General features: G+C 37.2%; 1 protein-coding gene across 1 annotated transcript in view; it reads left to right on the top strand.

Annotated features, from left to right (window-relative positions):
* The window catches only part of MYRFL (myelin regulatory factor-like), a 44,460-nt gene that overhangs the window by 18,261 nt on the left and 14,230 nt on the right, over window positions 1-11,969 (top strand). The window contains exons 6-13 of the mRNA XM_009997760.1: window positions 1,164-1,359; window positions 2,484-2,560; window positions 3,780-3,890; window positions 4,462-4,552; window positions 8,529-8,729; window positions 9,130-9,238; window positions 9,727-9,836; window positions 11,540-11,703. Coding sequence (XP_009996062.1) covers window positions 1,164-1,359; window positions 2,484-2,560; window positions 3,780-3,890; window positions 4,462-4,552; window positions 8,529-8,729; window positions 9,130-9,238; window positions 9,727-9,836; window positions 11,540-11,703 — 1,059 coding nt within the window. The remainder of the gene's footprint in view (window positions 1-1,163; window positions 1,360-2,483; window positions 2,561-3,779; window positions 3,891-4,461; window positions 4,553-8,528; window positions 8,730-9,129; window positions 9,239-9,726; window positions 9,837-11,539; window positions 11,704-11,969) is intronic.

Here is an 11,969-nt window from a genome sequence, read left to right as displayed (position 1 = left end):
GAAATACACACATTTCCTAACAAATAGAATTGCCAGTTGTAGGAAGAAACTGAAGAAGTTTTGCTTCTTTAACAGTGATGGTTCGCGGAGATGGTAAACACATCATATTTTAAAATAGGAATGACTCAGTAGTTTTGAAATAGATATAAAGGAGTTTTCTCTTTATTTCTTGTCCCAGATTGTTTGAAAGGGGCCTTTTGTTCATAATTTAGAAAAAGATAACAAAGTCTGTGTGTTTCTTGTCAACATACTAACAATGTGCAAACAAATGGGTGAGTTCTGAAAAACCATCTTCAGTAATTGTGTTAATGAGAGGTTCTTGGTAGAAGGAGATAAGATCATCATTATCAAACTTCCATTAGCAAGAAAGGCCAATGCTCATATAAGAGAACCTTGCCATGTTGTCCTATTATTTCAGAATTATCCATCACTTATATCAGCAGACTGAAAGCATTGTAGGATGGTGAATGCACTGGTTCTTTTAGAAAGATCATTTGATACCTTTCCTTGTTTGGTGAATCGTAAGGGCAGAATACTCCTCCTCTTTGAGAGACAAATTAGCCCTTTGAATAAATAGAATAGGGTTTCCTTAGTTGGGCTAGGATAGACAACATCATGAAGGAGAGTTTTATAGTTATCTGGCCAGAGGGTCAGAATCGATAGCTTTTCTTTTAACTTGAGGAAAGCATTATTTGAATCTCAACAGCTTCTGCAAAAGCACTTGATGTGGGAATTGAGGAACAAAATGAGCCTTGCTTGCTCATTAGCACGTCGTTGTCTGCAGCACTCAGTCAGCTCTGTTGTTTACAGCAATGTTATAATGAATGCTTGAATACACTAAACGGTTTGGTTGTGGTTTTAGGTGCCCAGAGTTTCTTTATACCAGATTTGCAAGTGAGGATTATGTAAACTTCCCCATCTCCAGTTTCTAAACATTTCATATGTCCAACTAGAATAACAGTATATGTTATATGCATTTTTATACCTGTAAGAGCCTAAGAAGAAAATACTGGTAGAACTGGTGATTGTAAAGATGTATTTCTGCTCCCATTTTGTCAGTAAAAGTCAGATGGATTTTCAGACTGTGTGAAAAATAGGAACTCAAGATGTCTCTCCAATATGCCTGTATTTAAAGTTGCTGTTCTTTCTTCTTGTTTTTGTAGACCTGCTGTAGGGTATCACATTGTCACAGATAAAGGATTTAACTTTTCAACAACAGATGATGCCTTTGTGTGCCAGAAAAAGAATCATTTCCAAATCACTGTCCATATTAAAATCACTGGACACCCAAAATATGTCAAAACTCAGCTAGGGGGGCAACCAATAGAAAAGTTTTACTTGAAGGCTTTTGGAATAAAGGCAAGTATTTCTCCTCTTTGTGGCTATTACTTTTAGTAAGTCACTATGTGATTATCCATAGAATGGGATAAATAATTGAAATGAACTCTTTTTTAAAAGTAATTTTTGATGAACTGTCAAAAGAGAACTCTTAAGTTACTAGTGACTTCTGTGTGGAACTCTTCTGCAAAAAATTAATGTTTTATGGATACTTGTGCTGATGTATAGATACCTGCTGACAGATGTATTGTTTGCCTATTTGCCATGGTTTCATTGACTTCCCTTTGTTTGGTGGAAATTTTGTTCCCTCTGTGTGCAGTGCAGGGGTGTCAGCTGCTGTGAATGTGGCCAGTCTACCCATTGGTCAAAAAGATGCGTTGAAAAAACAATTCACAAAGCAAAGAAAGTGTAAAGAGTAAAATCTGGTTTTCCTGGACAGCTCATGTGTAGAAAACAAATTTTCCTTATTTCTTCTTGCCAAGGTTCCCATTTTCATTTTAAGAAACAAATTCTTCCCAGGCACTGTGGGTCCACAAGCTTGCATATGCAAAAGCAGTAAGAAATTTTAATCTTTCTGAAAGATTTTACCACATTTTTTTTTTTTGCTACCAACATTCAGCGATTTATAAAAATATGTAACTGTTTTATAAGATAATTACTACCAGTTTCCTTAATACATTCTAATACCAATTAGTGATTATTGCTGTTGTCTGTTCCCATCTGAAGGGCTGCTTGGTACCGTTCAAAAAATGTACAGAAATTTACATGAAAATAAGTTATGGAACTGCCTTGCATAGGTTCAGTTCTCATGTTAAATATCTACATTTATATTGTGTGATTAAAGGAGCCAAACCCAGCCTGGATTCAGAACATTATTTTTATTTTGCAAATTATTGCATTACTTTTTTTTTTTTTTTTTCTTCTTCTTCTTTCAATTTACATCTACAGAAAGATTTGGGTCTTAAGACTGTCAGGTGTCAGTTGGTCAGGAGTCAATTCCTGTGTTAATTTCTGTGTAGTTCCATGAGAAATGAGAGAGATTTCACTGTTTCAGACAAATTTGCCTATTCATTTGTATTTCACATTTTTCTGTGTTGGAAAATGTAATATTTGTGTCATTTTTGAAAATTATTTTTTCTTTACAGGTAGAAGCCCCAAATCAAACAATTGCTATTGAACAGTCTCAGTCAGATCGAAGCAAAAAAACTTTCCACCCTGTTAAGTAAGAATTTTGAAAAAATTATTCCATTTTGTTTCAATAGTTGATTGGCCTGAAATGTGAAGTTGTTGTTTCTTGGACACCTACATTAGCCAGTTTTCTGATCTTTATCCAAATTCCATTCTGTGTGTGCACATAGAATCACAGTAGTAATATAGACCTGGTCTTCCTTAATTAAGGAAAATTTTCAGCAGCTTTACAAATGTGTTAAGTATGCCTATCCAAAATATTTATATTCAGGAAGCAGAACTGCTCTGTGGTGTTTAGAGCTGTATGGCAGATGCATTTCCCACCTTAAAAAATGTCAGTGATGTTCCTGTTCTACATGGGCATGAGATGTATTTGCAGTGACTTCATGGGGGGGGAGCCTCTGCTAGAAACATTAAGAGCAGTTTCTCCCTGGAACTCTCTGCCAGTGTTTGTTCTTCTGGCACAAGTATCTTCTGTTGGAGCTGCTCTGTTCTCTATAAATAATTGAATATTTGAAAAAGAAAAAGATAAGGCAGTGTCAAGTTTGACAGGACAGTGCTGGGATAAAGACTGCAATATGTAACCTCTCAAACTGTACTTTGAGCTTGGGAGAAGATCTCAGTTTTCACTAAACTACTTCTATCATGTCATTTTTCTTCCTTTTGCATACTGACAAATGGATTCTGGGTGTATGTGAGCTGTTTTGTGGGTGACTGTTTGGTGGACTCTGGTTTTCTCCACGCAAACTCTTTGTTCATATTATTTATTGCTTACAGGAGCAGTGCCATGATGTATTGAAGAAACAGGTGTATATTTCATACTTCCAGGCATATAAATCAGGTGCAGGTGAAAAAAAGAACAAGCAGTAAAATTTCCTTGTTTTAATGCAGAAATTCAGAACCAAGAACAAGCTGTGTTTAACCTTGGCAAGCAGCAAATATCCATCGTATAGACCATATGTGGTTTTATTGTGTTCAAGACCATGTACAGACAAAGAAACACATGACTCCTGTTACTAATAACAGTTTCCCACTGCTGGTGCTTTATCCTGTTTATCTCCTTGATATAGTCACTGTGGTTTTAATGCATTTTTATAAACCACAGTTACGTTTTTACTGGGGTTCCTCTGTTGTTTTTTTTTCATTTGTCAGCTTTTCTCAGAACTGTTTTAATGAGTTTGAGGAAATCTGGCTTGCGCCATTTGGCTCTCCAAATGCTTATTTCCCTGGTGTTGTTTCCTTTTCTGTTTTAGAGTTGATCTGCCGGGGGACCAGATAACTAAAGTAACACTGGGAAGACTGCACTTCAGTGAAACAACGGCAAATAATATGAGAAAAAAGGGAAAACCTAATCCTGACCAGAGGTATTGCTGTAGCTGGTTTACCTGAGTGTATGAAGTGGTAAAGAGAAGGTTTGTTTTAGAATAGAACTGACGTTTGTGAAAAATCTCAGCATTGCCAAATCTGTGATTTTATTTAAAATTCTGAGACTCTTGGTATTTGCTTAAAGACCTCTCTTCTACAGTCAGAGAATGCTGTGGGAATAGAGGAAAATACCTCATCCTCATGGTTAGAGATTGTTTCAGGAAATCGGAGCCAGAATGATGGCTGACAAAATCAGGAAGCCAAAGAACTAAATAATGATAATTTTCTTCTGAGGAAGAAAGAGTCTTCATCTTTGAGTCTTCATTGCTTACATTTGTCAAAACTACCATAATATTTGTTCATTTTCAGTGATTGTGAGAACTGAAAGAGCGTGTTACTTGAGAGTGAAGGAAATACTTTTTCTTTCATATTGTAGCATAAATACATTTAAAAAACATTCTGGCTGTCTTTTTATGTATCGATCGTAGCAGTTCTATTGAAAATATATATTTTTTTCTGTGATAAGACATTACTTCAATTCTTGTCTTGATTAAATACATTTCAATTTAGATACTTCATGCTGGTAGTTGGACTGTATGCTGTCTCTCAGGATCAGCTCTACCTACTGTCTGCAAATGTGTCTGAAAAGATCATTGTAAGGGTAGGTAGAAATTTATATTGCCTTAATCTGAAAAGTATGTACTGTTTTAATATTTCCAGGAGACAATGGGGGGTGGTGATTCTTGGGCATAAAAATTACCATTGACCCAAATTTTGAGGGAAATAAAATAGTTCACATTTGCATATTCTATTAATATGTTCTTATCTTTTAATCATCAGGATTTTAAGATGTTTAAAGTAGAGCCATAGAAGGGATTAAAAAGAAAGTTTGTTGTGAATTCCAGTACAAAATACATTAATTTTTCCAGATTTTAGGTATAATAGTTTCCTACACTTGCTGGGAATTTGGTGCATGCTTCTTTGGCTAGATGATTAATTTTTAAAGGAAGATTAAAAGGAAAAAAGAGCAAGAAAAGAAAGTCAAACAGCTCTTCGAAGACTAAAACCCATAGCTGCTTCTTTCCAGTGTGTTTTCAGTGTGTCCTAGGTCTTAATTTTGTCATTGTAATATAGAGTTCAAAATGGGAAAAAGAATTGGTCTCTCTTCTTCATGACCATTACTTTTTAGTCCCCTGATCCACATAAAGTTTTCATATTAGTGTTCAGCTTTAGCCTACAGTTAAACTTTGAAGAGACTTGAAAGAGAGAAAAACCCTATTTTAAAGGGGGCTATAGAGGGCTAGGGCTAGGAGAGAGAGAAATTGTGGAGGACCAGCACGAGTAGGGTTGCAAGGGGGCTGCCAGGGGAAGGTGAGGGCTGCCAAACATTTGTGGCCCTGCCCCCTTTTTAGTGTGGCCAGTACCTGGTGGTTAACATTGAACTGGGCATAGCATAGGGTCATGGTTATTTTGGGCGAAGATTATGTGTAGGGCTTAGAAAGATGGAAAATGCATAGGTGCCATGTTGTGGGGCTGCAGAGGGTGGTGAGGGACTCCAGAAGATTGCAGTCCAGTGAACTTTTTTGTGTGAGCCAATCGAGAAACTTCTTGTTCACACAGAGCCTTTCTAGTCCTTGGTTTATGGTGAGGAATAGTCTTGTCGTTTTGTTTCAGAGTCAAATCAGATCAAGAGCTCTAGTGTAAGAAGTGGGGCTGGGAAGGGGCTCCTGATGAAAAGCCTATGTGAGTGCTTTCAATAGCTCTTAGTCCTGGCATCATTCTTTGTAGGCCATCACTTGGGTTCTTTTTGGTGGCACTTTGTCTGCCTGGGCTTATGATTACAGATGAGCATTTGGGTTTGGAGACAGCAAAAGCACAAACCTCTAATGTGTGTGGTGTTGCACAGGGGCTGCCAAAGGAAGATGAGGGCTTTCAGATGGTTTCAGTCCTGGCTTCTTTTTCATCTGGCCATAACTTCGTGTCCTCTTCTGTCATAAACCCTCTTTGTATTGTATTTGTATCAGTCCTGCATATTTAGTTTTCTTCCTGTTTCATTCCTTATTTTGCACAATACTGCTTTCATCTGAACGTCTCTTTCTGCATCTAGTGGTGCTACAAGTACAGTCTCTTCACTAATTTAGGAAAGCCATGGAATTTTCACATTTGGTTTATCCTTGGGATTATTGTTACATTATGAGATACCTATTTTTGTGCAAAATTTCAAAGTTAACATTTAAATGTTAGATTCTTTTGAAATTTCAATGAAGAGAGCTCCTTCAATGTGTGTGAGGCAGTTTTTAAATTAAGAGTGCAGGGAATGAGACTTTGCAAACCTGGCCACTATTCCGTACAGAAAGAGAAGGCAGAAAAGCAGAAGGATTAAAAGTCTGTGATTTGAAGTGGTGAAAATGTTAACAGAAAAGCTGGAAAGAAAAAAAAAAAAAAAGTCCTTTCCCAGGTGTGTGACAGGGCAGGCAGGGTACAGGGAGCCAGCCTCTGGCTGGACACCTTAGAGTGGCAAAGCTGTGCAAATGCACTGCAAGAGAGAGCAGCTCAAGTCCTGGCCCCTTATTTGCTCAAACATCAGAAACAAAACTACCAGCTGAGCAGTGGCTGTCGTGCACATCAGATCATGCTCTAATTGTGACAGTGATAAGTGCACAGCACCATGCACGGTAGATGGCAAAGCCTTGTGAAAACCTTGCTTCTTTAAATGAACCCAAGCTTACTCTTGTGATCATACCTTTGTTCAGACTAACATTTTTAAATCTGAATTCAAAGCTTTTTTTAAAAAAAAAAAACAAAGAAAATTACTGAAACAAAAAGCTTTTTCTGATTATACACACTCCATTGGTTTTTTGATGTTCTTTGAATGATCCTGTTTTCTTAACAGGAAGTTTCTAACATGACTTAATTTTTAACATTACAGAGGGTTTTAAAGAATTTATGAATGTGTTTGTTTTGTGTTCCATCAGTGAAACTGACATTTGGTTAACTAAATAGTAGTAATTATTTGTTTTCCCAAATGGTCACCTCTGCAGCAACTGCTCTTTTTAGACTTCGTAGGTCACTGGAACCTAGCAAACAGATTTTGAATATGCTTTATACTTCAAGTATTTCAGTTGCTGCATAAAAGCAGAATTCATTTGGTAGCTGTGACTTGCAGAAATTGCTATTACAAAGTGAGCTTGTTCTTGCCCATTTCACTGAGCATTGTTCTCTATCATTCCAAAACTGCAAAGAAGTGAAAAGATTTCATTACTCTCTTTTGGTTTTGAAGCATATTAGTAAGACTTAAGCTCCTCAGAATGCCCAAAGATTTTTGATTCAATGATTTATTTTTTTTATATGTTTTGTTGTGGGAAGGCCCACAGAGAGACAAGTGTTTCCTTGGTCATAGTTTGTTGGACATTTCATTTTGGTGCAGCACTGAATCAACAAAGCTTGATTAATTTCTGCTGCTATCAGGCTTCTTGCTCCTGTTCCCCCACTCCTCTGCCATACTAGTGCAACTGTTTTTCCTGGGCCCTGCAATGAAGAGGAATGGAGATTGATCTGTGTTAAAAATAAATCTGATTTTTGCTCTTGGTTAATTTTTAGTCAGGCTGGTTCCTCCATAGTCTCTTATGTTGGTGGATTGGTAGCACTGAGGGCTGGCAGGTGAAGATGGGATGATGTGGGCTGCCTACACTGATTCTGCTGCCAGAAGTAGTCTACATTAAGCCATGGCCACTGGGGCACAGTTTAGATGCCTTTCCTGCCCTTGAGTCACAGTTCTCCTTTCCTTCATCTGTACTGAGATGGTTGGCTGTCTGACACTGCTGCAAAATGATTGCAGGAAATAGAATGGGCCTGAAAAGTGAATCTCAGCCCTAAAAACCCCAACCTCCTCCATTGTAATGGCTCTCCAGCAGATGTTTTAATGGTTGTGAAAAAGGGAATGTGTGTGGAGGCAGTCTCACTATCTCTTCATGCCTCCTCTCCAGCTCCTTGTTTTAATACTTGTGTTGTGGAGCCTTGCTCCATTGTACTAGGTACTGTGTAAATAGAATACTTGTTTGAAAGACTTCTGTCTAGATATCTGCAATATTTGCCATTTATAGTTTGAAGCATTTACTTTAGGAGAACAGGACCTGTGAATGCAAGCCAAAATCACCTCTGATCTGTTCAGCACAGGCTTTCAATGCAAGCTGGAAAAGTTAGTGAAACAGAATGTAAAAGAAAAAACTGGTATTGTCAAAGCAAATAAAAAAATAATTTAGACCACATGTATTTAATCTCTGCCTTGTTTCTTCTTTTCTGATTTCCAGCCTCAGCTAAAATGTGCTGTTAAATAAATGGTTATGTGGCATAATGTCAAAGCTAAAATCTGGAAAGCTTTGGTCATTGATAATTTGACTTAAAGTGATAATAAAATAGAGTTCAAGGGGAAAAGCCATGAGGCCAATGCTGTATGAGCAGAAACAGTTACTTAGAAGTGATTCCACTTTTTTTTTTCTGTTGGTGTGTTAGAAAAGCTATTGAATACAATTTAAATATTAAAGGTTGGGCATTTCATTTTCCCTGAATTCTTAATGGAATAAGCAATGGTACATCTATGCTATACTATATCTCTTAACAGATTTATTTTCTTCCAGGCATCTAACCCAGGGCAGTTTGAGAATGACAGTGATGTACTGTGGCAGCGAGGACACGTTCCAGAGACGACAGTCTATCATGGTCGAGTAGGAATTAACACAGATGCACCAGATGAAGCACTGGTTGTCTGTGGAAATGCAAAAGTTATGGGCAGAGTCATGCATCCATCTGACAGCCGAGCAAAACAGAATATCCGGGAGGTGAGGGCTGGGGAGTATTGAGGGCATTTATGTTTGCACCACAGCACATGAGTGGATCATTGTTATGACACATTAGGCAGCTTCTTTATCCTGGTTGTGCTGAAATGCCGGCCTAAAGAAATCAGATGTGCTCTGTGGAACCATTGCCTCTGGACTTTGAAAGAGTCTGACCACAGAAGCTGGGGATATCTGTGTGAATGGGAGTTGTCAGACTGCAGGGTAACTGGCAATGCAAACACAAATAGCACTTTGCTAATGGGAAATAGGAAGATTGTCCATGTTTTCTAATGTGAAGATTGGCCAAGTGGCTGTGAGAGGCTTCATGCTGTTTCAGTGAAGTCCTAGTTTCCATGGGCATTCTTAATGTTTCAACGTGTGACTCTTGTATTTGTCCAACTAGGTCGATACAAATGAGCAGTTGAGAAGAATAACACAGATGAGGCTGGTGGAGTATGACTACAAGCCTGAATTTGCATCTGTTATGGGAATAAAAAATACCCATGAAACAGGTATTCAGTCAGTTCTGTTCCTGGTTTTCAGTATATTCCACTGTTGCTCATTGTGCCATAGTGCCTTTTAGCACCCTGCTGTTTCATCCTCATTTCTTGGGATACTACAATTGCACACTTTGCTATGTTTCACTTCTGATATAAAAATGCCAAAATTAAGTATTTATGGTCATTTTTCAACTTCTGTTTCAATTTTTGGGGCTAGGATGCTATTTTTCCAGAGGTTTAATGAAAATGAAGTGTGCAATCACAAATAATTTTGTTCAATTGCAGAGAAATGGTAGTTCTAAAGCTTTATGATTGTTTTCTGTAGAATGAGAAAAAAATAAATAAATAAGTGAAATCCTGAATTTTTCCTACTACAGAGAAATTCTAGGTCATGTTTGGCTCTACCGTTAGCTTTTAGGGTGGGAAAGTCAAACACACAATCCTGAACAATGGTATGCTGCTGTGTTTCCTGACTTTAGTTTCTGTTATCTTGCTAACAGGAATAATAGCCCAGGAAGTGAAGGAGCTTTTACCTGAAGCTGTTAGAGAAGTTGGAGATGTTTCTTGTGATGATGGAGAAAAAATAGAAAACTTCCTGATGGTTGACAAGGTGTGGTCTTGAGAAAGAAAGTGGAGATTTGTGTTTAGACTGTTCCTTTTGTATATGGAGCTATAAACATACACTGTGCTTTAGGCCTGCACATATGGTTACAAAAATAGTGATTGGCAAATCACTGAGAAACACTGAACTACCAGATGTTACTAAATGGTGAAGTCTTTTAATGACAAAAAGTATTTACGTTAAAATCTTGTTGTAATAATAAACATATGATAAAAAAGAAAAGGGAAAAAGATTTGCTGAACAAAGGTGAGTAGTGATTTCATAGCATTGGTCCAACAAGAGGGACTTCAAAACTTTCTTTTGTGTTTAGGTGTCAATTAAGTGTTCCAGAAGTGAATTAAGCAATGATGGCATTCTGTTTGTTAAATAAAAGCTTCCTTACTCTAATCCTAGTGTAATCACTTCATACCAAATGCAAATGCTAACTCTGTGTGCTCTCTGGAAGGTTATTTTGACCATCTGAAATCATTATTATAGATTCAAAATCATATACTATAAAATGTTTATGGAACACAAAGTAATTACCATGCTCATAGGTTGGAAACAATATCTTAGTCTGTTATCCTGTCCTCTTTTCCTTTCCTTTTCCTGTAGAAATAGGACTGCAAGGGACTGTCAGTCACTGAGTCCAGTCATATATGACTGCAGACTGTTTGTCTAGAACACTGGTCAGAGCAGACCCTCTCTTGTTCATTGGTTCACTGCAGATCAAGAACCACTTCCCAGCTTTTTCACTCTTACAGCTGATAATGGGAAGAGGGATGTTTTAAAGATTGGTAATTTTGATTGTTTGGATGATGTCATGAGAATGATTTTGTATTCATTATAATAATGCCTTCTGTCATTATGCTATAGAAAACACAAGTTTACACCACCAAACTTTGAGAAAACATCTATTTAAAACACTGCATTTCCATTGTTTTCTTTTGATAGGCTACAAGTAAGTTAAATTCATAGGCATAAATCTGCTAGGCTGTTTTCCAAAAGAAGGAAGTATGAATTGGACACCTTGAATAAAGATGTGGAAAGAGCACTTCCTAGAGATAGTATTGAAAAGGAGACTTTTAGAAAATTTGCTCAGGGTTCCAGCCTGTAGCTGTTTTCTCAATGTTCATGGAAGAGCAGTGGTGTTAGATGGTGACACTGGATTCATTTTACCCTTTAGCCCTTCCTGTTACTGTGTGTGTTGGCTGCAGCATCATTTGCATTTTTGAGCCACTCACAAAACTGCCTTGAGGTAGTCAGTTTTTTTTTTCTGGCAAAACTTTTAGGATGGACAACTAAGTTTTTGATGTAGTGGAAAATGTGCTATAAAATGTACCTAATGGAAATATCTCTCTTTGCTGAAATATCACACAAAATACTGTGTAACAGTGCCTGCTGCAGCAGTGTTAAGGTTTAAAATTCAACATTATGAAGGTAAAATATAGTTTAAAATCTTGGCCTATGAAGCCCTTTAGCTTCTCAAATTTTTCTTCAAGTCTCATTTTCAATTTATTCCAAATTAAGGATAAACAATTCTTACAATCTAGCAAAAGTGTTTTATAGTCATATCTGTATCCTATTTACAGTGAGATAACTTGTGTTTACACTTTCAATAGTCACATAGGTGATTTCTATACTCCTTACTGCTTGTTACATCTGATTGATTAATATATTGTATCTATTTTTGTCATTGTTTTACCTCTCAGGATCAGATCTTTATGGAGAATGTTGGTGCTGTAAAGCAGCTTTGTAAATTAACCAACAATCTTGAAGTCAGAATAGAAGAATTGGAACAGTGGAATAAGAAACTGGCCAGGCTGAAACGGATGAGCAGTTTAAAGTCAACAGGCAGTGAAGAGAGCAAAGTCAGGTACCTCCATGTGGGCTGTTTTCTGATATTTGTCACAAAAATTAGTAAAGTGGTCCTTGTAGTAGAAGTGAAAACCAATTTTGCTTGACAGCTGAGTTCAGCTCATTTCCAGCATTTAATGTCTCATATGTTCTAACTCACTGGCAAAATTAATATTTGAAATGGTTATTAAATTGCAGTTGTTTTTTTAATTGCTTCAGTTGCATAAAGCAGGGATAGATTATGTCCAGTTATAGCCCTGGAGCTTTTTTGCCCCCGCCCCCCCC

Source organism: Chaetura pelagica, unplaced genomic scaffold (assembly GCF_000747805.2).
Source record: "Chaetura pelagica isolate M959 unplaced genomic scaffold, ChaPel_1.0 scaffold314, whole genome shotgun sequence".
In the NCBI taxonomy this organism is placed as follows: Eukaryota; Metazoa; Chordata; class Aves; order Apodiformes; family Apodidae; genus Chaetura; species Chaetura pelagica.
Note: the sequence above shows the minus strand (reverse complement) of the source record. Positions and strands in the feature narration are given on the sequence as shown.